This window comes from Dermacentor albipictus, chromosome 1 (genome assembly GCF_038994185.2).
Source record: "Dermacentor albipictus isolate Rhodes 1998 colony chromosome 1, USDA_Dalb.pri_finalv2, whole genome shotgun sequence".
Taxonomy (NCBI): Eukaryota; Metazoa; Arthropoda; class Arachnida; order Ixodida; family Ixodidae; genus Dermacentor; species Dermacentor albipictus.
This window is the reverse complement of record NC_091821.1, coordinates 228,466,484-228,492,546: the sequence shown is the minus strand read 5'-3', so window position 1 is coordinate 228,492,546 and position 26,063 is coordinate 228,466,484. Positions and strand designations below refer to the sequence as shown.

The 26,063-nt window shown below is 50.0% G+C and overlaps 1 protein-coding gene across 1 annotated transcript in view; it reads right to left on the bottom strand.

Moving 5' to 3' along the window:
• Window positions 1–26,063, bottom strand: part of LOC139054254 (T-box transcription factor TBX20-like) — a 134,020-nt gene that overhangs the window by 10,673 nt on the left and 97,284 nt on the right. Inside the window, exon 3 of the mRNA XM_070530979.1 lies at window positions 7,747–8,020. Within this exon, the coding sequence (XP_070387080.1) occupies window positions 7,747–8,020 (274 nt within the window). The remainder of the gene's footprint in view (window positions 1–7,746; window positions 8,021–26,063) is intronic.

The following is a 26,063-nucleotide window of genomic DNA, read 5'->3' as shown; positions in this document are numbered from 1 at the left end:
TTACGAGATTAAGTGCGTGTCATATTGCAATGGCTGACGAATGTATACAGTCGTATAGCTAACTATTGCCGTTTCCCAAATGTTCCCATGGCATGGATACGCAGCCATGGCGCAATTAGGAAATATACGGCGCGTCTACGAAACATACGCTTTGAAGCGGTTAGGGCCACCCGCCGTGGTTGCTTAGTGGCCATGGTGTTGGGCTGCTAAGCACGAGCTGGCGGGATCGAATCCCGGCCACGGCGGACGCATTTCGATAGGGGAGAAATACGAAAACACCCGTGCACTTAGATTTAGGTGCACGTTAGAGAACCCCACTTGGTCCAAACCATTCCGGAGCCCCCCACTACGGCGTGCCTCGTAATCAGAAAGTGGTTTTGGCACGTCAAAACCCCGTAATTTAATTTCAGCGGTTAGGGTCACGCTCAGAATGCGGTTGTAATTCGTCTTGGTTTCTAGAAACCTATAAATAATCTGGACGCCTGTCCGTTCGTTACTCCGCGGTAATCAAGCGGCCCCCGCCGAGATCTGGCACCCGAGATCACCCGAGATCTTGCAAACCAGGCACCACTGGAGGATGACGGCCGAGCAAGCCACCCTCTCCTTACTTTCAATGGCATCCCTAAACAGTGCATGCTGTCCCGGCGAACATAGAAGGAGCGCTGTAGAAAGAGCAAGAAGTCATCTTCCGTCAACTGCAATCACATTCCCACACCCCACGAGGCTACACGCCCATCAACGCCACACTCTGCACTCCCCTGTGGAGACACGGCGGCCAACTAGCGACGCTGTATCACATGGACTGCGAATGTCCGAATAACCCATACCTGGGTCCAATACCCAGTCAAACAAACGAGCAGTGGGAGAGTGAACTTGCCAGCTCTAGCCCGAATAGTCAACTATATATGGATGACAGAAAGGCCGAAGGCGTCGGGTAGGGCCAACGGAGTGCTGGACTACGGACCCCGTCCACCAGCCAGCTGTTTTTCCATTTAACAAGGTTTTTGCTCATCCCCTCGAAACATGACCTCAGCGTGTGTTGAGCTCAACGCGGCGCAGCAGAAATCACCAAGTTCTCGTGACAGTTGCATGTTGTAATTCTGCCAGCAGTCGTGTTCAGCAGCTACGGCGCATTCCAACGCATACCTTCACGCTGTACAGGTACCAATAATGTTTTCTCTGAGTTCCGGCCTTTCCTTCTCTCTCTTTATGTCTCTTTGTAGTTTTGAAGTCACGCCGCAGTCAAAAGCTAGTTGTTTCATATGATTGACTTACATACGCGTTATCTTGGTGCACATATATACAAGCTTGTACAGCGTTGGAATGAATTTTCGTATGCCAAATAGAAATAAAAAAAAATCATTTGTGTATAACTTCCTGCACTTTGATTAAAGAAAAGTTGCTATATAAAACCTCCCGGAAAATATTGTCAAGCAAGGAAACTTGGACACCGTTAAAGAAAGCAAGGCGTCTTTGATACAGGCAATCGGACCGAATAGTCTAGTAATTGTCAACCCTTGATCACCACTACGGCGGACGGTGTTTATGTTTCTTTGATGCTGAGGTATCCGTGTATGTGCGTTATCGCTTACTCACTGTTTCGATTTCTTTTTGTATGTCGTATTCGAGAAATAAATTGTATGACTGATTGTGGATTTGGTGTTGGATACACGAACAACAATACCGAGCTCTTTACTCTACGTAATGTATTCTGACAGACAGATACGTCCTTTTATTTTGCGTTTAGGTATCTAAAGATGAATTAAAGGTATTGTAGGTGAAGCCCCCTTCCCGGCATGAAGTCCAAAAAAGAGCAGCGGTGTGGTCCTTGGGTTCAACTGTCTTGGTACCACATATTACGAAGAGCCGAAGGAGCTTTTGTCTGCTACAGAAAATATTCACGTCGCTTAACTTAAGAAAAATTCCTGTGTCGGATTTTACAAAAGGCAGGGAGGCATCTAAGATTACTTTAGGTTCATTCCAGCAGTTCAGAAATGCTCCTAGTTGAATTTCGATGCACTAGAACAGTGCGTGCTGGCAATGAAAAATAGCTTTTCATACTTTTTTTCTTTTGTTAAGACGTTACTATTCGCGACGCGTCTGATAACATCTATGTATAGCCAGCTCGTGGAGTGAGGTAGTTGTTCATAGCGTCAAGTGGTATACTACCGTTTTTCCTTCTCCAGCGTAGGGTAGCCAACCGCACGCTTTTCTGGTTAAACCTCCCTATATGGATGTTTACCAGAACCTTCTACTTTTCTTCTACCTTGTCCCTTTCTTTCTTCCTCTTCACCCTTCCAGAAACTGAAAGTTAGTCCTGATACCATATATATGCTCCGTTCGCCCTTAGCTGCTTTTGAGACCTTCGAAGCCTGAGATTTGCCATCTCTCTGTAGCGTCAGGATGCTCACCACGGCACCATTAAACATTAAAGAAACTGGCGGGCTTGTTTGAACGGTTAGCCGGAGCACGTCGACGCGGTGAGGGGTGAAAAGAAAATCCCGACGACGGGAGCATGACCTCGCATGGTCCTGCAGGCGTCACCTGCGTCTTCCAGATTGTGCGCATTTGGAATAACTAAACAACGAGGGATTGCGAAGTGTAACCAGACAAGGAGATGTTTTGGGAAACGTGCTTCTGAGCCTCTCGACATTAGTGAAGCAGCTTAACGAAAACGACTATTAACGCGATGTCTGAGCTGCCTATATTGAGAATCCACGGTTAAGCTCCCAACATAAATGTAAACAAACGTCCGGTACCGTGGCAACTGTTGACCACGCGGCTTCAGCGGGAGACAGGAAACAAACAGAAGTGATTATTCTGCTTCAAAGTGAAGAGTCAGCCTCAAACTGCTTACGGAATGCCTAAGGACGATAATGCTCACGGACGATATAATGCAGTTTCCAGGCGGTGCAAAACGAACCTACACGTCTGAGAACCACAGCATGAATTTCCGCCCAAGAACTGCACCCAGCAGCATCCTCTGCACCCGTAGAACGCGCGAAGCAACAAGGCCCGTATTCACAAAACGCTCTTACGCTACAGAATTGTTTTACTTTTTTTTTCTCCATTTCTAAGCGAGAGGCAGTTGGTAATGCTGTGAATTAAGTTTAACTGGGAAAGCTTATTTCATCACCAGATTCGAGATTCGACGGTGCTTTGTGGCTTTCTTTCCCTTTATGTTTCTTTGAAATTGTCTCGGCACCTTTCCTGTATACAGTAAACGTTCTTGTGCACGGCGGTGTAATAAGAAAGAAAAAAAAAAAAACATCAGGAAGTTTAGCCAGCTTTCCTAAATTTCAACATTGTTACGACGTAAACGACCTCATTTGATGCCGCAGGGTGCACTCGCTAATATGTAGCCATTACCGGGCGTGGTTGCTCAGTGACTATGGTGCTGGGCTGCTGAGCACGAGGTCGCGGGATCGAATCCCGGCCGCGGCGGCCGCATTTCGATGGGGGCGAAATGAGAAAACACCCGTGTCCTTAGATTTAGGTGCACGTTAAAGAACCCCAGGTGGTCGAAATTTCCGGAGTCCTCCACTGCGGCGTGCCTCATAACGAGAAAGTGGTTTCGGCACGTAAAACCCCATAATTTTAATATGTAGCCATTACAACGGTTCTCTGAATTCAGTCGAGTGGTCATTACTTGAGATAACGTGTGCACTGCCTTGAGGATACACGCTGCACTGCGCACCACGTCCGTAGCTGTAAGCTACAGGAACGAAAAGCGAAGGCTTCAGTCAAGAATATTGTCCGCGGCTGCGGGCAGGCGGGTTCCCTTCAGTTCATGATGCGCTTCCGAATATCAATTGAGAAAACAAATAGAGGGAGAAAATGTGTATAGCCAGCGCGAACAAGACCTCGCTCGGTGCGGTGAACAGCTCGCACGATTATATATAAAAAAAAAGAACCGTCCGCTGGATGGGGGCGGTGCAGCCGCGCGTCGCACAACGCGGCGGCCGGCGCAGGGGACATGGTGTCCGAGCGCGGCATTCCGCCGTCGCGCCTGGGGACCAGCAGGGCGAGCCGCGGTCGACCCGCTTGTGGCACGCGCTCTGTTATGCCGGGTAATTGTTCTCCGAACAGGCTCCCCGCCGAGAGGGCCGGGTGTGCAGTCGACACGGTGCGCGTGTCTCATGACTCGCCAAGAACTGAGCCCGACGCGCACATCCATTTTCGTCAAAGTCGCCCCCCTCGTGACAGCTTGTTGTTCGCCAGTGCGTCGTCTGTATCATCTTCGGATATGTCACAGCGAGGCGGACTCCTCCTCGGGAATATGCATACTCCGTCACGGCCCCGTTCGTCCCCTCAGCCCCCCCCCCCCTCCCAGTTTTCTGGGGCTGTCAGAGACTCGGCCAGGCGGCGTTTCAATGACCCTGGGATAATAGGTTTCGTGGCAGGCGCTTATAAATATGCAAACCGCGAATTACACAGCGCGGTCTGGTTCGGGCGAGAGGCTTCCTCGCGTGACGCGAGTATTATGGCCCGTTTCGCGCGCGCGCGCCCGCCGCCCCCAGCTCGGCAGCTTTGCAAACCCCGAGGAGTGGACGCTCCGGAGGAATTCCGCACGAGCATCTCTGTCCGAAGTCATTACGCGCTGCGATCTGCTTAAGTGCGCCCGCTAATCTGCCCTGTCTCGCGCTCCTCTTTGGGCTGCGCGGCGACGACGCCTGCATGCCGCGCGGCCGGTCCCCCCGGCTTCGCCGCGCGTTGTCACGGACGCAAGCGAGCGCTCATCAAAGTATACCGATCACCGCCGGTTGTCGCTCGGACAACGATCTCGAGCTCGCACACCTCGCCGACATTCCACCCGAAACTTAGGAGACGTGCACTTCGGTCTACTCTTCAAAGCGACGTCGCGTATGTGTGTAAATTGTTTCGAGGTGCACTTTTGTGCACATCTCCCCGCAATTACAGCCGCAGCCTTCACCGCAGTGCGCACGTTTTCATTCAGCTCGATAATGCTTTTAATTTGGTGAAATACTTGGTGTTGTATCAGGGCTTTCTACGAAAACCTCTGAGACGATCTAAATGAGAAAAAAATAATAATCTGCTGTTTTTGCTGTTCACGTAAGCCACGCGCTACGTATACATAAGAGAGAGGTGCACCAAATCACAACCATTACACTTATTGCTACAGCAACGCTGCCAGAACTCTCGTTAAGTATTATTGCTGCTTCCTTTTTTATTGGGGTGTGGAGGGGGGAGAATGGTACAAATGATTAAATAGACAAATCCAGACCATTTTCGAAAATATACGCGAGTAGAGCTCTGATGGTGGGTCCATAAAGCTTCATGTGTTACGATGTGAACGGTATACCATGCGGGTCAGTGCATACCTGACCGACACCGTATCTATACTGGTCACGTCGCGCATGCGAGTTGGGCGGTGGTAGATCAGTGTCGCACATATGATAAGCATCCTTGCAGTTACCGTAAAGCCTCCACAGATAAACAAATAGCTGATGCACACGTGCCAGTGCTATAGTACTGCAACGCAAAACAAAACAAAAATTAATAAATAGTGAGGTTTTACGGGCCAAAACCGATATCTAAATGAGGTACGCTATAGTGGGGGATTCTGAGTTCCTTTTGCACCTGCTTTTCATTAACATCTATGTAACTCTAGATGCAGCACAACTACCTCATAGCGCAGGCTGTGCGCGTAGAAGTGTGAGTGTTGGTTGGACGGAGCCTTTCCTCAAGCTTTCGTAACGTGTGAATTGCAAGCGAACGCTAAAAGGGACCGACGTTAACAGAAAGAAAGAAAGGGTAGCTGAGATCCGTTGTTAAGTTATACAGGAATGGCGGAAACTCCGTCACTTGATATTATCGGTGCCACAAAACGACTTGGTACGGTGCTCGTGCCTCCTATGTCACGGGTTACTATATGGTGTACATGGCGGATTTACTTACCACCCGGTAGTTTCCAAGTCAGTTTCAGTCTTGGGTAATAGTCTACTTTAAATACGTTGTCAAAAGCTGACATAGGCCAGTGGAAGCTGATCAGCGATTTATATGTACGCTGCCGATGTGCAAAAACGAATATTTTAACAAGCATTTTTTTTTCTTTTTTGTGTGGACAGTGGACTTTCTGTCGTCGACTGTTTGTTTCCCTTGTCCTATTTTTCTCCCTGGTCATTAAGTGTCATTAAAATTTTCATCACTCATGGAGCCTCAGCCCATTTAGAAGTAAAATGAAGCAGTAGGAAACAATTCCTTATATCATTTCCACCTGATCCCACATTAATCCCATCTATATGTTTAGATAGCGATGAAGTCTGTCGGACGTTGTGTTTTCCTTCTCTCTTCTTTTTTTTTTCATTTCAAGTAGTTTCCGCTTTAGTAAAACATTAGCTGACACCTCCAATCTAATGCTCATCCCTGCAATTGTGCCTAAATCATGCTTGCGTACTCGTCTATGTTTGTTAGTTACTAACCGCACCGAAACGTTCTATAAGTGAGGTAATCGCTGAAAGAATAACCGTAATTTTTAATAGCTGTCAAAGCTCCGCCACGCTAAACAGTTTTGGTCAGCCACGTTATAGTGCATGCGAAAATCGCGGAATTTGCTAATTTAGTGCTTTTAGATTGCAACCTCGGGTTCGAACCCTGGACATGTTTGTCTCTATAGGCCTATACCCTGAAATACCTCCTAAAACTGCGGCTGAAGATTGTATATCGCGAAATGAAAGTACGTATCGAGCTACGGTCAAATTTCGCATTAGAGAGTATCGTAATCGTGGGACACTTTTTTTTGTAGCGATTGTTTCTGCTTATAAATGTCGAATCATCAGCAATAAAACTAAGTTGTTAGTCCAGTGCTCCTGGCATCTGCTTAACGTTTCTTGTGTCGACGTGTCCCCTGTATTGCTGCCTTAGTATACGAACCAATAACGTGTGCTCTAAATTGTGGCGACGTGCCGGTACCATCAACATGAACTTAGAGCTGCCTCTAAAACCACGGTGCCCCTGTGAAGGATATCGCTGCTCCAATAAACCTGGGTGATCCAATGGCACTCCAACGGCAGGAGCCGCACATGACCGCGTTCTTCAACAAATACAAGCAGCATGAAGTCACCAATCCTGCCTCCGACGGCGTCGACGCATTGCATCGTTATCACATGTCGATAACCATCGCACCCATCGCTCCCGCTGAACAATCGTAGCGCAGGTAAGGAGAGATTGCGTGCATACAGTCATCGTCGCTGTAAGCATTCCCAGCACCATAGAGGACAGCCAGCAATAACGACCTCCGTTGCCTTCGCCGCGCGTCAAATCACATTCCGCATATATAGGTGAGCTATAAGCGCAGCTGTAGTGGTGACATTTATTCAGCGTTAGCACGAAATAATATAAAACCGCCAAGTTTTTTATGTTTCTTCGTATGACACATGTCCAGTTTTCATCATCGACGGCAATGAAAACGCGTCAATCACATCAGAGGCTATCTCGCATATGCTTTCGACGAGGCGAGCATAAATTGGTCGACAGCATAAAGAGTGCAGCAAACGCCACAGATGTATAGGTATACAGGCGCACACGGCATTCGAAGAAACAGGTTGCCGCATTGAAGCCTAAGCGGTCTATACACAGAGCACTACAGAGGGGGAGGGGAAGGGGGAGGGCTACAGGAGGAAGACTGTAGCGGAAGCGTGCGCGCATGCCCTTCATCACGTTTATATCCTGTATGACATTGAGCAACCATTGCTCCAGCGAAAGAAAGAAAGCAGGCCGACTCACGTGTCCCTGCTTGTCCATCTCGTTGTTGGTGAGCTTGACCTTCTCGAAGGAGACGACCTGCTTGCGCAACTGGTCCCCCGTGAAGGGACAGTCCGGGTGCGCGTAGAGGCGCGCCGGCGACGGAGGGTCCGCCTTGCCGGCCACCAGCCACGAAGACCGGTGGTACGCGTACCGGTACCGCTTGTTGTCCACAGGAACGATGTCCAGGAGCACAATGTACCGAGCGTCGGGCTGCACTCCGGAGAAGGAAACTCGTACGGTAGGGAACATCCTCCTGCGGCATTAGACAACGTGCGCGTTGTATATCATCCGGGGCTCGAACACGATCAACTTAGACATACTGGTGACAAGTTTCTCAATGCGCAACGCATTTAAAGCGTGATTTTATCGTTGCTTAGGGCATGCCGCTTGGAACTGAAAGGTGAGCGGATATACGTGAATACGCAGACATTCCATCCAAGCTTCGCATGGATGGGTAAACTATGCAAGGAAGCTGAACAATTGTGTGCAGCTTCCTTGTTTCGAAAACTCGCGACAGCAGCTGTACACTGCATGCGCTGCAGAATACAAAAATGCACGTGTTCGCGTTATCGATAAGTTCGGATATCTCGCAAGTTAGAAGTGATTCTGACGAAACGGTGCAGTTAATGACGACATGGTTGTGCTAATGCTTACAACCGTTAGGAAAGAGCGCAAAATATTAATAAACGGTTGCAAAACATAGCGCTAATTCAATAAAATCGTTCCTTGTTGTCATGTTTCGACCTCGTAGGGGTAAGCTGTGAACGAATATAAGCCATTATCCAGCCTTCCGTCTGATATACCAGCATCTCAATTTCTCTCAACTTTTTTTTTCCTTTTCTTAATTAAACAAACCTATTTAACAAAGCTACGCTTCCACGTGCAATTACTCAATGGAACGACCTCCCTGATGATGTCGTCACATCAACATGGGTTCATGACCATGTGGGATTTAGAAATAGAATACTAACCATCTATGACTATTTGACCATAGGATGACTCGAAATCATGTTTATAGATTTTATAGGGATATCATGTAAGCCCACTCGATTTTGTATAAAACCTACTAAGTATTTTATTATTACAATGTTACACCAGATCTACTACATTTTACCATTGCACAATACGTGGTTCTTGAATTTCTTTTGTTTGTTTTCGTGTTCTTGCTAAAAATTATTGTCAAGTCCCCCTCACATAATACTCCTACATAGAGCCTGTGAGGTATCTGTAAATAAAATAAAATAAAAAATTAAGCCTTTGCTCCCTCTTTATTAATTGTTACAGTGGAGTCGCAGACGACCGGTTCGAAGGGGTCCGCCACCGCCCACGTGATATGATTATAACTCCTCCGGCTATTTTGCTAAAAACCGTTCGCGAAGCAGAGATTCCTTGTGGTTCCACCACTTGTTAAATGCGCACCAAGAAACTCAAAAGTAAGAAAAAAAAAAGAATGGGGCACTGGCATATATACCCGACTTCACCAATAGTTTATGGTGCGTTGAGCCGCACTATGTGTTTAGAAAAAAGCTTATTTCAACAAGAGACGATAGGAACACTGAGTCACAATCACGGCACAATTCCACCAGGACGATAACACATACAAAGTACGAAGCACTGTATACGCGGCACGTTTTCAAAGTACAGTGTCCGAGTCCTCACTGACTAACATATATAACCACATAGATCCACGGAAGCGCACAGTTACACATGAACTAATTGTCACATACATAAAATGATGTTCAATATATAAAGTGTACACGTCGAACACCATGGGCAATTCGCCACGCGCTTGGGTTGCTGAGCACGAGGTCGCGGGATCGAATCCCGGCCACGGCGGCCGCATTTCGATGGGGGCGAAATGCGAAAACACCCGTGTGCTTAGATTTAGGTGCACGTTAAAGAACCCCAGGTGGTCAAAATTTCCGGAGTCCTCCACTACGGCGTGCCTCATAATCAGAAAGTGGTTTTGGCACGTAAAACCCCAAATATTATTAATTCGCCACGCGCATTCACATTCATGCACGCACGCTCGGTCACGCCCATTCGTATGGCCAGCCATCGACTTAAGGCGGCATCGACTAATGGACGCCGCCTCAATGCCTAACGATGTAGAGCTTTCTGGAGCACGAGCACGAAATTACAGTGCAATAAGGCTACTCGGTATATAGACCACTTACGGCTGTACACGCGACACGCGTCGTTGGAGCTATTCATGTCGCCGCACATACAGCGGTGGGTGGAACCAGAGGTAACTGTGATATACCTATATGTATGCGAAACTATCCAAAATTAACGCTAAAGAGAAAACAAGGCCGGGTTCGGTGAAGGACTCCCACGCTACCAGAAAACGGAGGACGACGTTAAACGTATGCATATGATCCGCCACTCAAACCAAACGTGTCTTTTCTTTATCGCACGCGGTCATGGGCCGCTCCTGTCTCCGTGTGTCCGCGTGCTGGCGCTTTTACATGCCTGTGCCCTTGAGCTTCTGTTGCACGCGTGTTCGACGTTCGCGTGAATGTGCACAGCTTACTGTCCAGATGCATGCGCCGAACTTCAACATGCGATAGAAACAATACAACAGTTTCTTTTACGAATTTCGACGAAATTTGTAAAAGAAGGGTTCGCCTTGAGGAGATGCGGAAAGCGTCGAACATTTTTCCTGTTGGCGATAAATTCGCGCTGCGGAAAATTGAACAGATGGATCAAAAGATGAAGGAGGGGAAGGGGGGGGGGTGCGTGATGCAGGTACACATGTGAGGATGCGCGCAACATCGTCGCAATATGCCAGACCGTTCGCACCTTTATTCAGCCAAATCGCGTCTTATTAGTCGAAGAAGTAGCAGAAGACAGCCAGAGGGGGGGGGGGTATGCTTGTACCGGGACTAACAGCCTCTGTTGATCACGAAAGGCTTTTGAGCTTATCAAGGACGGTGAAGAGCGTTTGTGTCTCTGCAGAGAGAGGTCAGGGATGTCGCAGCTGACGTGTGCGGTCATCTCGACACAACCAAATAAACGCAGCCCCATTCGGCCATAACGGACGGCGCTAAAAGTGATTAAGAGAGTGAATGCGACGCTGCGCTTTCGATATATTTTGTTTGTTTGCGACCGCCGAAGAGATCGAAGCTTCGGTCTGAACCACCATACAGAGTGCCATCACAAGGGGGCGGCTCGCCCTAAAGTTTGTGGCAAGCGCAGTCGGGGGGTCCAGTGCCGACAGAGAAAAGTGGACACAAAGCTGCCTCGCGTGCGTCCATCTGTGAAAGGCCGGGAGGAGCGCGCGTCTGCTCCAACGCGACCGAATTGAGACCAGCGTTATCGATCGCGCCGCCTCGAACATTTGAAGAGGGTCGTTACAAGAACGCACGCGCAGCGTGACGCAATCGGCAACGCTTCGAACGGAGGATCTGTCCGCGAGGAATGCTGTCTGCTCCCACGGGCGGCCCAGCGAACTGGTCCCGGGAATGCCCCCTCCTCTCTCTCCGAGGCCAAGCTGGAGCTGTCGTGCGCGCGCGCCCTACACCTGAGAATGCGAGATGCCAGATAAACTGCTGACTCAGAGCTCCATCGCGCATCGCCGGTCGATGCTTATCGGCCGCTTGCGGTCCCAAGGAGAGGACCGACGGTGTGCGCCGTCTTCGGGCGCGACGGCCACCTCCCCGACATGGCGATGGTGACACCTGACAGCGCCCTGACAAGGGACTCGCTCGCATGAGGCCTCCGTGCTGACCTCCGCTCCCCCCCACCCCAACTTCGACTCGAAGGGCGGCCGGGCGCGTCCGCCGGGGGTCTGTTCGCACCTCGCTGCAAACGTGCGCTGCTTCCCGTCGGCTGCTTTGCACGACTCGTGCTCTGCCAAATGCTATCCGCAAGCGAAACACACTCGCTCCTGGCCGCGTCAAAGTGGTATGTGCCGACACCGCCCTCTCTCTCGCGGTGTACGCGCACATGCGTGTGCGCCTGCGTGCAAGCGTGTGTGTGCGTCCTACGCATATGAAATCGCCGCCTGCCTACTGAGCTGTGTACTGTCACAGGGTAACAAAACGAGGTATCGTCCTAACTTAAGCGAAGACGCATACGTGTCCAATATTGTGACACGCCCTACGCTGGTATTTGAAGGGGGAGCAATGCTTCGGCAGAAATCCCTGCATGGAACGTAGGAAGAAGAAGAAGAAGAAAAGGCGAGACCCATCGTATCGCTTTCCGCAGCGCTCCCGCGGCGTAGCGCGCGTTCTTTATCGTGCCTCTTGCCGCTCGCGTACTCAGGCGTATTTTATTTCCCGCGCGCGGTGAGCGTTAGCGTCGGGCGTGCGTTCTCCGGGGTGGTCTTCAGACAGCAGGGCCGGCAGGCGGCTCCCTCTTTTAGAACTCGATCCCCAAGATCTGCAGAGAGCTTACATTTTCTGTGCGCTTTTTCGCATAGCTTCCCCATAATACACATGTATATTAACCCCGGCTTCTTTCCCCTCCCGCAGGGGGATTTTTTTTTAGCCCGCGCTGCGGAAAAACGGTGCTCCGCTCTCCAGTGGGCGTCCGTCCGTTTCGGTGTTACGTTCAACGCAGGAGGCGAAGCCACCGCAAGACCGCTCTTCAGTTGCGCTCCTTTTAGTCGCGTTCGCGCTGCACTGATGGACTTGTAGAAGTTACGCAGGATAGAAATGTCGTTTTACGATTTCTACATCCCGCACAAATCAGCGCAACTATTGACTTTTCGTGCATAACGCGGCCGTGAAGGACAAGCCCTGGACCAAAACAAGGTTTGCGCGCAACTTGAGCGCGTAAGGGGACTAAAGATAATCATAGCTACAGAGTAAAATTTCGCTTCTATTGTCATCCTATCCAAACGTGTCCCACTAATATTCAAATTGTCATATATTATTATTATTATTATTATTATTATTATTATTATTATTATTATTATTATTATTATTATTATTATTATTATTATTATTATGCTCCCGTGGCGCTCCTCTTTCAGCGCAAGTCGAGGAGAAGAGTGGTCCCACACTTAGCCGTGGGCGTGCGCCTGCTCTCAACTCCGTCACCCTCTCCAACGTGCTCCACAATCTGAATCTGAGAAGGCGAGTTCCCTTCTCACCGACGATGAAGGCTACGCGCGAAACGGCCCAAAGACGGGTGTCCCGTCCGCCTGTCGCCAGCATATAGCAGCGGCACACAATGATCGGCCGGAGAACGAGCTTTAAAAAAAAATCGCACCGTCACGAGTTTTCTCACGCCTTCGAGGCGTCCGGGGGGGGGGGGGGGGGGCGAGACCTGTTAGGAGATATGGTCGGATTGTCATTGGCTTCGCGATGACAGAAAGAGATTGCGGCTTCCCGGGAGCCGCGAGCGCATTTACATTAACGAAGGGCGCGCGCTCGCGAAAGGCCACGATCGCTATCGACGACGCTTTCGACATGCAGGTCCCCGCGCACATGTTCCGCCGACCGACAAATAGGCGCATCCTGCGCAGGCGTCGCCGCCAGGGGGCCTCGAGGAGGCGCGTTAAAGAAGAAAAAGAAAAAAAAATGGCGCGTTCCACTTGGCGGCGTTGACGCGAACAGCGCGTCGTGCGCGCGCAGCAGCGCAGCCCTTGTTATCAGGTTGGTTGCGTAAACAATACGCTCCTGCTCGGCACCTCTATGGGGATGCGTGTTTCGGCCGATTCTGGCGAAGCCTCGAGCACCCCATGCCAGCTGTTACGAAACGCGCCGGTATACGGCGATTCCTCTCCCCGAGTGTGCATAGCGGAGGCTACGACAGAGACATAATAACCGAGCGCAGACAGATGCTGCGCAATACAGCCACGTTCGGGTGCACGTCGCAAGAGAGGTAATTTAATTACACAACGCCGATGGGGGCAGGTTCAGCGCGTCTTTAGAAAATGTTGTTTCTGAACATCTGCGCTTCCACTGGTCACTAAACTTGCATAAGAATTCCTCGTGTACTTCGGAAAGGCGTACACGAATGCATTCTGCTGCATGTTTCGGGGACGGATTCATCGCCTTAAATCTGCGCTAGCCGGGAATCCTAGTAAATGAAGATACGCCGAGCCGACTCCGATACCACCACTGAAACTTGTGCCCCGGTTAATTTGGGAATTCCCTACGCTAATTGGTCAATTAAATAAGGTAACATCATTAACTTAATACTGGCCAATGTATGAGGGCGCATACGACAATCACCTGCTCATACAATGGCGTTCCACGCAGCACCTACGCTTCAGTAGATGTCCCTTTCTCTCTCTCTCTCTTTCTCTCATTCTCTCCCCCTCTCTCTATCTGTCTGTCTTTGGTAAGGCACCACACGCGTCACGCAGAGAATGTGGATTCGGACTCCACTAAAGTCATGCTGTCTCTTTTTCATTTCTTCTTTTGACGGACATGAGGAAGAACATGTGGCAGAATAATTCTGGGCGAAAAAAAGACCGTTTAATTCCAAGGAAAAAGGAATAGCTCCATTTTGCTTTTGCGTTCATCTGCCTAAGTGCCCGCTGCATTAATATGGAGCTGACTCCACTAAAACAGAGCCCCCTCGGTTCGCATACACTTCTCATGTATTGTGCTGTCCTCAGAAGTTTCCAGCAATATTAGCACCTGTCATATGCATGCTTACAGCTTGCCAATATCGTCAATTTTCAAAGAGATGACGCCTGCATATGCAGCAATGTACAACCAAAAAGAAGAACTTCAACTGCGTCCTCCCACAAGGCATATTTTTTCACATGCGTACGTACTCAAAATGACAAGCGTTTGCGTGGAAATGCTAGAGAAGCAGTCGCTCCTCTAGCGGGACAACTCGAATCACTGGTGTGCGAGCGGACGCATCGCGAGTCAAGAGCGCGGTCAGATCAATTACCGTCGCTGGAAGCTGAGGGCCACCTCGTTAGCTGTCATCGCGCAAGTCGACAGAGACCAACTTGCGCAAAGTCGTTCGCGAAGTGTCGACATGCAGCTGCACGCGAGAGCTGTTTTCCCACAGTCACCCGGCACAGTGCGTTCGTCTCGAACTTCACAAGCGCCGCGCACAACCCTCGGCGCAACATATGGTGCGGGCGTCCAGGGCGCGCGCGATGTGCTCCCGGGCTGCTCTGCGGCCCGTGTCGCGAAGTCGTGCGCGCTCGCTGGGCAACGCGGCGCGGCCCCATTGTGCGTCCTCCGCCCAGGGGCGGTCCGTGATAGTCGGCCGCCCGTGCGAGCGGCTCCGGGTCGTCGACGGATCAGTTTCGTTTCCGTTTGGCCCAGGCGGGTCGCTTTCGCCGCGGCCTCCCTTTGTGCTCGGCGGCCCGCGCGCACGCAGTGGCCAGTTGACGCCGCGGTCCGGTATAAATCAGCGCGCGTTTCTTTTTTCTTTCTTCTTTTCTTTTTCGCGCTCACAAAAGTCACGGTTGCCGCCGCAGACGACCGCCGCCGAGATCGTATTACACGCAGGTTACCAGACAAACCGATGCTCTCTCTTTCTCAAGTCAACAGGAACATCACGGCGACTCGCAGCTTGCCATTTCTCATTTGCAAACGTTTATACTGTTCAACAGGGCGTGAATGCAATCGTCAACTGTTACCGCGCGGAGGGCGAGAGGGATTGTGGCCCGCCCTCGGCCCCATCCAGGGCATTCCAGACCGCAACGGACGCCACAATAGCCGCTTAATGAACCGACACCGTTTTTGAGGCAAGAGTGCTGCCCTTCGGGGCGCGCTGGTTGACATTGTGGACGTTCACACCTCCCCGCAGCTCTTTGTTGGGTGCCTCCGGGCCCTTTGTCGCGCACGCGGGACAAGCGCGCCAGCGGGAGCACTGATGAAGCACGCTCACCCCCTCCTCACCCGAGGTGGGGTGCTCTCGGGGCATATGGCCCGCTCGGCGGCAGGCGGCCATTGTGGCGCGCTCTCCTCTCTCGGAGCTCTGTGTGCCGACGCCGCCGCCGCCGGGACGCTAGGGCGCAGCGGAGGAGAGCACGCGCGGAGGCGGCTAATAACCGGCAACAACGACGCCGACTGCGCAAGAGCCGGCGCGCGGGCCGACCACAGGGTGCCCCGCACTCGGCGGCAACCCCGTTTCAGGGCAAGAAGACCACAAGGAACACCGCCCGCAGGAGCCTCGATCCTTTGAAAAGAAAGACGCCAGTGGCGACATTTGTTCTTTTGCTCTCCACTCCAGCAATCCAGCGCTCTTCCTCGTTCGTCCCCTTATTTGTTTACCTGTTTTAATGGATCACTATTCACCGCCTCTCTCTCTCTCTCTCTCTCTCTCCTTTCTATTCCCATCCCCTAACGCAGGGTAGCCAACAAGACGATTTTCTGGTTAACATCCACGCTTCTAACAACAAAGAGACACCGAGCGACGGCAGCAGCATCTGCGCTTCATGCATGAAACAAGCTACTCTTGCTGACGCAGATTCCGTTCTTGCGCACGCGGTGAAAAAAAAAAAAGAAAGAAAAGCTAATAAGGGGAGGCGCGCGTGGGAAGCGCGCCTGCTTCCAATTTGTCGTCTGAACCCGAACCGGAGCTCAACCGTCGGTCGTGTTGGTCGAGCAAGGCGAAGCCAGCCGCTATTTACCGCCTTTCAGCGTGGTGAAACTGATTTAGCCCGGCGCCTACAGCGCCTATTTCTGTGCGCGTGGCTCTTGGGCTCCTCACAACGACGGGCAATCCATCAAAGCGGCTCCTGCGTTGACAGAAACAGACACGCCACGACGAAAACGTCTACCCGAAGCAAAAATCGCGCCTGGACGAGAAGGAAACCGAGAAAGAAGTGCGCTGATGAAAAATAAAATAGAAAGCGGCTGACTTAAGAATAAGAGTCGCGAATATGTATATAAAGAAACGTATGGGAGCCGAGCATTACCCTCATAATTTTTTCTCCATTTTCACCTGACAGCGGACATTTATTGTACGTTCGTGTGTGTTCTGCGCGTGCGCGCGTGTTCGTGTGTGGTATGAGGGAGGCGGGAGGACGGGAGTCCAGTTTGTTACTTATTAATTTCCATGCTAGTAACGTCGCCATTTCATTTCAACATTTCTACATTTTTCACATTTCTACATTTTTTTTCACAGAAGCACTGCGTGTATTTGTTTTCTTGTTTGTTTGTCTTCTTTCTTTTCCGCGAGGGAAACATGCAAGTAAGCTAAAATATCACTTCTTGTCGCTGAACTTATAGTTGGTTCGTACTTATTGTGGCGGGATATACGACGCGAAACAGTTTAAAATCCTCAAAAAAATAAAAATAAAAAGAAGTCATCAGTTAATAAATTACGAAAACAATGTGAAAATGTGGAAGAGCGACTTACGCTCTTTGCTGTCCCATTACACCACAACAAGTAAGCTGAAACTAGGCAGTAATCTTTCCACTATGCGTGCAAGATTTCCGTTTGATGTTTCAGATAAACTGACAACGCGATCTTCACGCACGTGTTCTACAAGTTCAGTGAAGATGAAAAAAATATAAAGGCAAACAACACCAGACGGTTAAAATCGAACCATAGTCTTTCACTGTATACTACGGCTATTAGAGTCCAGTAGTGGTCTTCAGACGTAGAGCCTTATCATTCACACACGTTCTCATAGCACATCACGATGTTGCGAGTCGATGAGTTAAAATGAAGTAAAAAAATAACGCCCCGCTGAACGCGATTTATATATACGGCGGCCTTCTGGCGGTCCTGTACGCTCAACCGAAATACTGAACCAATACATACGAGCGTAACACGGGCGTTAAACGCTCGCGGGTGTGAATTAGACAGTGACGGTTCCCTGGAGCGTAATGAGCGTGGTTTATTTCCATTTCTGCCGGGACCCTATCTGGGCATTTCCGCACCCCGTTCGCCGGACGCCGCACGCACAACAGCTGCGAGCGCCGGAGCCTTCGAAAACAGGTTACGTTCTGCAACTCTGCCGACCGTTGGAGCCGCGCTAATGAGAGTGGCTGCGCCATGCATTGCATATCTCACCACCCTAAAGAAAGAAAGGAAGAAAGAAAGCACAGGAAAACTGTTATTCTCCTTTTGTTTGTTTTTCGTTTCCACATAAACGCGAAAAAAGTATGCACGGTCAACGAACGTATCAGGAAATTTTGATCACGTATCACTTAATAGTGTGGCGAAAGCAGCCTCGTGTACTTTTGCAAGCACTTCTATGTGCATATGTGGCTCGCTGTGGGATTCGCAACTGTGAGTATATATATATATAGAGGAGACTTCCTGAGCTTTGCAGAAGCTGTTTCCTCGCACTGAGGCGTCCGCATGCCAGATGCATGTGCGTGGTGTCGCTGTGCGATCCATCAACGAACTTTGCACGAACGCGAGCGCTCGCTAACACCACGTGACATGGCGCTACGTACAGTGTACGATATACGTATGTATCTGCAGCCAAATTCAGGGGTCCCCCTTCTTTGTGGCAATGGTACGCACCGGCTGCGCAGGCGCAACACTCAATGCACAGTTTGCGAACGAGTGTATACTGAGGCCATCTTGTTGTGTGGAGCGCATACATAACACAGCACCGGTGTTAGCGTTGAAACGCGCGACTGTGTGATATTCTGCGGAAGCTCGCCGGCACACTTTCTATTGTTGTTGATGTTTTTTTTGTTTTTTGTTTTTTTTTTTGCCTTGCATCCGTCGTATCCCTTTCCCTGCATTGTAGACAGTATTCTTGCTTTCTTTGTTTCCTTCTTTGGTCATCCGAGTTCAGTAAAAGCCACGCAGCATGTCTCTAGATATGTTAATAATATGCACATAATACGTTAAGGCCAAGAATTACTATGTTGCTTTCGGCGTATGTCGCTGTAACGAATCAGTAAAAATATAGTGCTTAATTAAACTACCGTCTTAACGTCCCAAAACTGAACATTGGGCTATAAGGGATACCGTATTGGAGAACTCCGGCATCATTATTACTACCTGGGGTTCTTTAATGTCCACCCAACGCACGGCACACTAACGTTTCTCTTTTCTTCCTTTCTTCTTTTTTTTTTTTTGTTCGTCATCCATATAGTATTTCCCGTCACATTTCTAGGTCAATCAGTGGCAATAAGAGCATCAAGTACGCATTGCTCGCTTCACGTTGTCTCCTGCGATATACTATGTTTTGTTAGCATTTATTTGTCCGTTGTGATTTACGAAACAAAAAGTTTAGGGTGGCAATTCCAAAAGGCAATCAATTTCACTGAGAAGCAACGTGGCACCCAAAGCAGCAAGTGTAACAATGCAGGGCAGCAACAAAAAGCTGAGATAAAAATAGCACCAACTCAGAATGACATTCTGATTTGTAGACTAAATACTTCCGGAGGATGTGGCCGCTCAACATTGGAGCGCAGCTGCGGAGCTGTTTACCCGTTATACTGTAGGAACGGCTCAAAATTTTCACAGCGTCTTCTTTCTCTTTCCACCGCCAAAGGAAAGTTTCGCGGAATCGGTATCACGCACACTAGGCAGCTTCCTCCTCGTATTTTTGAAGCGATTGCACCCAGCCTTCCCGCAAACGTTGTCACAAAAACGTGCGCGCTGTTGAGTGGACCATAATTACCGACATTGAAAAACTGAAAGCGAAGTAACGGCGCTAACGGCTCAGTTTTGCGCCAGAGATTCGCTCAGCCGCTCGCTTCCTGTGCTGCGGTCGCCACGCGGTGAATATTCACGTGATCCTTCATTGTACGTGACGCTCCCAAGTGCCGGCCTTCCAAAGGCTGTACTCGCGTCCAGCATGGGCGGCCTCGATAAGGCCGTCATGTGAAGAGCGGCTATCAATTTTACAATAATGATCGTCTGCTATATACGATCTCAGAGTCGCATATATCAACTCCTCGCCTGTTTGTACTTATTTCTCATCTTATCTTATTTAATAACAAAGTGTACAGGAGTAGCCATCGCGGACACACGGCGATCAAGGCCCCTCCACTTATTTCCACCTAAAAAAAGAAGAAGAAGAAGAATGGCACAGGCAGCTGCAGTGGCCTTTCCTTCAACTTTCAAGATTCATTTTTATTTCTCCAAGAGAAAAAGGCCGGGGACAAAAAGCTGCCTTGAAGCAGCTTGACGGGATCCGGGGCCCGTTTACAAAATGGCAGCAGTGAAGAGAAAAAAAAAGTACGATTTGACATACAGCATGAATCAAGGAACCATACACAATGCAGAATTACAATTAAACTTAATGTAATACAAAGTAAAAATTCAAATATACAATGCGCTGAGAAGTAACAAAAAAGCATAATACAGCGGTATAGCAGAAACAGAAGGAGTAAAACTTTCCTTTATCAAGAATACGAAGCTCATCGCGAATATAAGCCTCATCCATAATTTATTCTACAAAGCAGTTAATTTCCCCTATGGTTTCCATAGCTTCATTGTCTGTTGGCTTCATAAGGTTATTCCTTAAAAATTGAGCCCCACGGTTCCGCTTATTCTTGCAGCTCTATACCATCTCTTGCTCCCAGCTCTTGCGGCTATAGCATCTCCCCAACGCAAGCAGGAGCTTTCGCTCCTATACATGGAGTGACACGCAGTCGCTGTCTCAGTCGTTCGTATTTCATAATCCTGTATATTTTTCGTTGGGGTGTGCAAATGGATCTCTCGAACGAATGAATGCAAATGAATGTGCGCTGCGTCAACGTCGGCCGTGGCACTCAAACGTCGGCATCAAAGCCTCGGCGCCGAGCAGTATTGAGCACGAAAAATGAATTCGTCACAAACGTCGTCACTGTACAGTAAAAATGAGCGTTCAAGAACGCGCATTATTTCGCAGAAAGAGAGCGACACAAAGAAGCAAGTGAAGAGTAGTGGCACGCAGTTATACGCAATGCAGCTTCATGAGCGGTGACCGTTTCCTCATGGCAAAGTTCCTGCATGGTTGAAGCTTGCTGGAGTCTGAAAACGCACGCAGGTGTCGGCTATCGAGGGCTCAGCTCGGAGGCACAATGATAACGCCGCCGGCCAACTAGCCTGAGAAGTGGGTTTAACATATTAAGTGCACATGTGAACTTGTCCAACGCCACATCCTGCTCCGCGTACCGCCGTGCTGTTGGGACTCGAGATTATAAGGGGAGATTATCTCGACTATACGGCGATGTATACGTTTCACCGCCACCTGTTTGTGCGTGAAGGCGACGTGTAAAACGCACGCACCGCAAATCCACGGAGAGGAAACGGGGAACGCGCAGGGCATGGAAAAACGGGCTGCGCGGCTCTGAGTAGTACAAGAGGTGGGGGGCTGTACAGCGGAGGTCGCTGCCGGCCGAAGGCTTGGTGGTCAGCGCCACCGCATTGCGGCGGCCGGGAACAGGTGTGTCGTGGTCGTGCGGAGCATACTGGCTTTCTCTATCTCTCTCTCTCTCTCTCTCTCTCTCGCCGCCCGACAAGCGTCAAGGAGGCACCCCGACGCATCAGCACACTCATCTCGTTTGGGCGAGCGGCGGAGTCAAGCGACTCGTTCGCCCCCCCGCAGCTCACACTGTCTCCCGAACAGCTGCGTGAGGCTGCGCTTTTATGGAGACGTGTTGTTTTGGCTATCTGTAATTAGGTTCAACGGTGAAGCAGCCACGGAGAAAGAAGAAATCATCGTTCCGCGGCCACTGGAGACTGGTCGCCCTGTCAGTGCCATTGAATGATGGGGGCTCGGACATCGCCGCGCGCGAATTTTCCATCGCCGCAGAAGCGGTATAGATATATTTATATACGGGGCGAGCGAAGGCGTGAATACATATCCATACCCCCGCCTCGACCCGCCCGGTTCGCGCGGTCGAGGTTAATGAAACGAGTGATTTACCACGCCGATAAATTGATTGCGATGCAGCCAGATTAAAGGCGGGTCGTCCTAATGTAGCAGTCGCATGAAAGCCCTCGATTTCTCGTGTGTCGTCTAAATTCGCGCGACGTCTGTGCACGCACGCGCACAACTCGGATCCTGAGAAGTGCCTGCGTCACCGCCTCGGCTATTTCGAATCGCTACGCGGTGTCCCTGGCGTAATGGCACGAGACAGAGAAAGTGCGGAAATGCGCACAAGCACACGAAAGTTCCTTTCCGCCGGTGGGTTCGAAGACACTGACGCTTCTCAAACTGCATACGCGGACTTTTCACTTGCCGACGCGTGTGCACACTCTGCGCTAACGCGACGGCTATTTACGATGGCAGTCTCCTCGCTCGGTTAAGTCTTTGGCGCCTTGCCTCCATCGACTACCAGTATACATATAACTATAGGGAGCACCGCCTCGCTTTTCTGTCTCTATACTACGTCGCGCTTAAGTTGGTTTCCTCGCTCACTGGACGGTTAAGTCTTTGGCGCCTTGCCTCCATCGACTACCGGTATACATATAACTATAAGGAGCACCGCCTCGCTTTTCTGTCTCTATACTACGTCGCGCTTAAGTTGGTTTCAAGGCGAAGCTTCGCAGTCGTCCAGCCGTATATACTTCAGGGGAGCAGGCACGTCACGCAAGTAACGTCTATATCGTCGGGCGAACGCGGTCGTTTCTAGGCTTAATGAAGCATGCAGAGGGTGTATATATATATAGGTTCGCTATGCGCTCGCTCGATCCTTCTTTGCGTTCTGTACATGACGTCAGCATCTTGCGTCAGTGCCGCCACGATACGTTGACTGACACTGAGCACTCTCGAAGCAAAACGTATAGACCGCTCACACAGCCCCTATACACTTCATTACCGGACAAGGGTCACGTGATGTCATGCCTTTTCCTTTCGACGTACGAGCGCGCTTATACGAAGGGAGCCGACATAGCAGTAGCGACATAGCAGTAGGCTGGCATTTAGAGCGATCCGCGATGTCTGGGCAGTCGTGGCGCAATTACTATAGCGAGAGCGCGTCGGCCGCTTGATCGATTGATCGCCCAGCTTGGACACCAATCGGAAAGTTAAATGGACGTTGACAAGGGGGCTAGCGCAGTTCTCCGCGGTCATCGCGCTCACTTCCACATCTTAACGCGCCACCACGATAGGCGCAGCTGATTGGTCTGTTAGAAAGGGATGAAGTAAGGATAGGCTGCTTATGCGGATGAAATAGCGCCAAAAACGAATCATGAGACGGAAAGCATGACTGAAGGTTTCTCATTTTGTGCTTTCTCCCGTTCTTCCTCGCCGAAAACGGACAACAAAAAGCGTGCTCTACGAGCAACACGAACAAGGACGTCCGTTCGAGCGATGTTTGTATCCTGGCAGCTTTACTGTTTTGCCCACCTTCAAATCGAAGCATACCCCGCTGAAAACACATAAACGAAGTTTCTGAAGTGTGCAAATAAATTTAACTTATTGATATATATATACGAAATGCGCGCCAGTGATGTTTAGTGATGATCCTTCGATGCCGTTTCTGGAACTCTAGCAGATCTCTAATAACACAGGCCGTCGAATAGCAATACAGAACTCATGGTCTATTTCCTAAACGTTGATCAGCATGATGACATTTCAGCGCGGAGCCCACTATCGTCACTTGAAAGAGCAACTTTATTGCTGAATTGAACTGTATTATCAACCTTGCATGTAGATTCACGTGGCATGTAGATTCACAACGGCCACTGCCTCCCAGTTCGCTTTCCGATGTACACGACGAGGAGCCCGTATGCGGGAGCGCATCGCGATAAATTTCTCGATACTCACATTCAGTAAGCGACCGTCCATCGATAAACCATTTGACGGGCGAGTGACCTGGCATGAGGCGCCACGAGGAATGGTTGATTTTGATTTTATTCATCACAACCATTGCAACTGGACCGCCCTTGGTGACCCATTTTATATTAGTATAACGCCTCGATCTGCTGTTATTATTTTTAAAATTTTAATTAGGTAGGGTATTTCAGTTGTGCTCAAATACAAGATCACGTGCGCACTGAATCCTTTTATGGGATAACGAGATGCACTGATGGCTGCACCTCCTTTTCTTCTTTAGAAGAATTAGCCCGCTGACACGTAGTTTGCACCGTGCCCACGGAGGCCCACAAATGTTATCGTATTTCATGAATATGTGTGCTTTTTGCCCTATATATTTGGATAGACCTCCATTTCCTCTATTTGAGTTTTTGAGCACGCTGCTTCTTGTGCGACATTGCTGCATGAGTGATGAGATGTGCCCCGCCACATGCACAACGAAATGCGCCATGTTCAATTTCTGAACCGTTTTCCTATAGAGAGGACATATGCGCAGCCGAGAAATGCTCTCTCGCGACATCACCCTCTTATCAGGAAACATCTCGCGAGAACAATAGTTCTTGTCGTGATGCACCGCCTATCATCTGTGCATTCAATTCTCTACCGAATATTCCCGTTCTCAGAGCGATCGCTCAGGTTTTCTGGAACAGTTCTCAAAGAAATATTAGAGGTTCTGCAATCAGCGTGACAAGTAATCCCACACTTTACAAGGCTTGTCTGCAACAGTCGTAAGCTTGGGATGGCGAATAGATATATATGATGAGAGAGGATACAGACAATTAACCAGCTAATTGAACGGTTAGTCGAAAAGAGGCTTCCCTGTATATATAGACAACAATGCAAATTATAAGCTCTCACGACCTCCATTCGCGCCAGGAGTACTGTAATCGGTATACGCGTGCAGCGGCAACGCAGCGATAACGATGCACTAAACGAAACGCACTGTCGTCAAACTGCGCGCTGCATTGATGACTCGTGGTCACTAGAGTTGTTTACGTTTGCTTGATTCACGTCACAATCACATTGATTTGGATCATAGGCTGCGAGGTGCAGCTGACGCAGACCTCATGCATTATTAAAACGTTTAAACATTTTATTTATTTTTTTTAAAATCTACGTTCTTATGAAGAAACCTATGTCCTGATAAGAGAAACGAGCTCCGCAGCAATGCGCTACAACGCGAACACCGACATCAAATAACGTACATATCACCTGCGCAACTATTACAGTGCCAGGTACGTTGCGCTGTTTAATCTGATAGCGACTTATAGTGTTGATCGCTTTACTACTCGCTTGTTTACAAAGCGCAAAGAGTCGTGGAGAAAACGAGCCCGAAAAGCGCTATCAGAGGCGACCCTGCCGTTAGTATACGTATACAGCGAACTCGGGACACGTCTACAGGCGGAGGCAAAGAAACAAAGCGGCGCGCGATTGCCTCTTTTTCTTTCTGGCGCATCGCGATCGTATACTGCGCTGTAAACGGCGGGCAATGCGCCGGTCGTGAGCGAACGAGGCAGTGGACCACGTACGCGCAACGCTGCAGCGCGTGCAGCGTATACGCGGCGACGCTTTCCCGACGGCGCAGAGCCGCACGCGCGCGGAACCCATCGTCCCTGATTGTGTCGAAAACGCAAGGACGCGCACGCCGACAAGCATCCCGCCGCCGGCAGCGCTTGCGTGCGCGCGCGACACGACCACCGATCCGGGTTAGCAGTGACACAGATGACGGTCGACGCTATTAGAATTGCAAGAAAGACGCCAGCGCCGCGAGCTTTCCCAGATGTCAACTGGTCGGGAGCCGCGAGACAATGGCGATACGTTTGACGCAGCCTTGGCAGGACACGCCTGTGCGCGCGCCGGTCTGTCCTACTTTTAATGTCCCCACCGGGCGGTGACTTTTTCCGCCACGACTGGTCGGCTGGGGGGCCTTTACGGCGGCGCGCTGACGTCATGCGCCTTTCCGACGCCCCAGCGAGGAGCTCCGAACGAAGAGCGCAGCGCGTAAAACTTGGCGACCAGAAGAAAAAAAGGGGGAGGAGGAGGAGGTGCGATCGAATGCGCGCCGATGACCACATGTAATTGCGCGCGTCGCCGAGTCGCACACGCCGCCGACGTGTTCGCGAGGCGGTGATTTCTGGGCAGTCCGTGGGCCGGTCAGAATCGCTGTAGGACCGGTGGACGACACGGTGTGATCAAGCGCTCTGCTTTTAGCGAGCACTATCAGCGCGAGCATACTTACAGGAAGTGGCACACAGAACACAAAGGTTTACAGACACGTCAACAAACTGAGAGGTACCGGGCAATGCCATTATCATTGTTACTGCGCTATTGGTGGACCGCTCTAATTGCTTGACAGCTTGCCTCGCTCAGAAAGGATCGGAGAAGAAGCTTCGCAGACAGGCATATTACTTCCAGCACACGCTAAAGCGCCTATTTAGACCCCTTCCGTGGTCACACTGTTCATGGAGATCATTTTCTTTTGCTGACATTGCGATGTCGTCACGCCGCATTTAGCTCCAAAGCCGTTGGGTTGCAGGTTAAGCTGAATATGCACAAAACCGCCATCAGATTGTCCGGTTCGGTGGACGTGCGTGGGAAGTTGAATAAGCTCTGAGATTTTTTTCTGCGGCTGCTCAGCACATGGCGG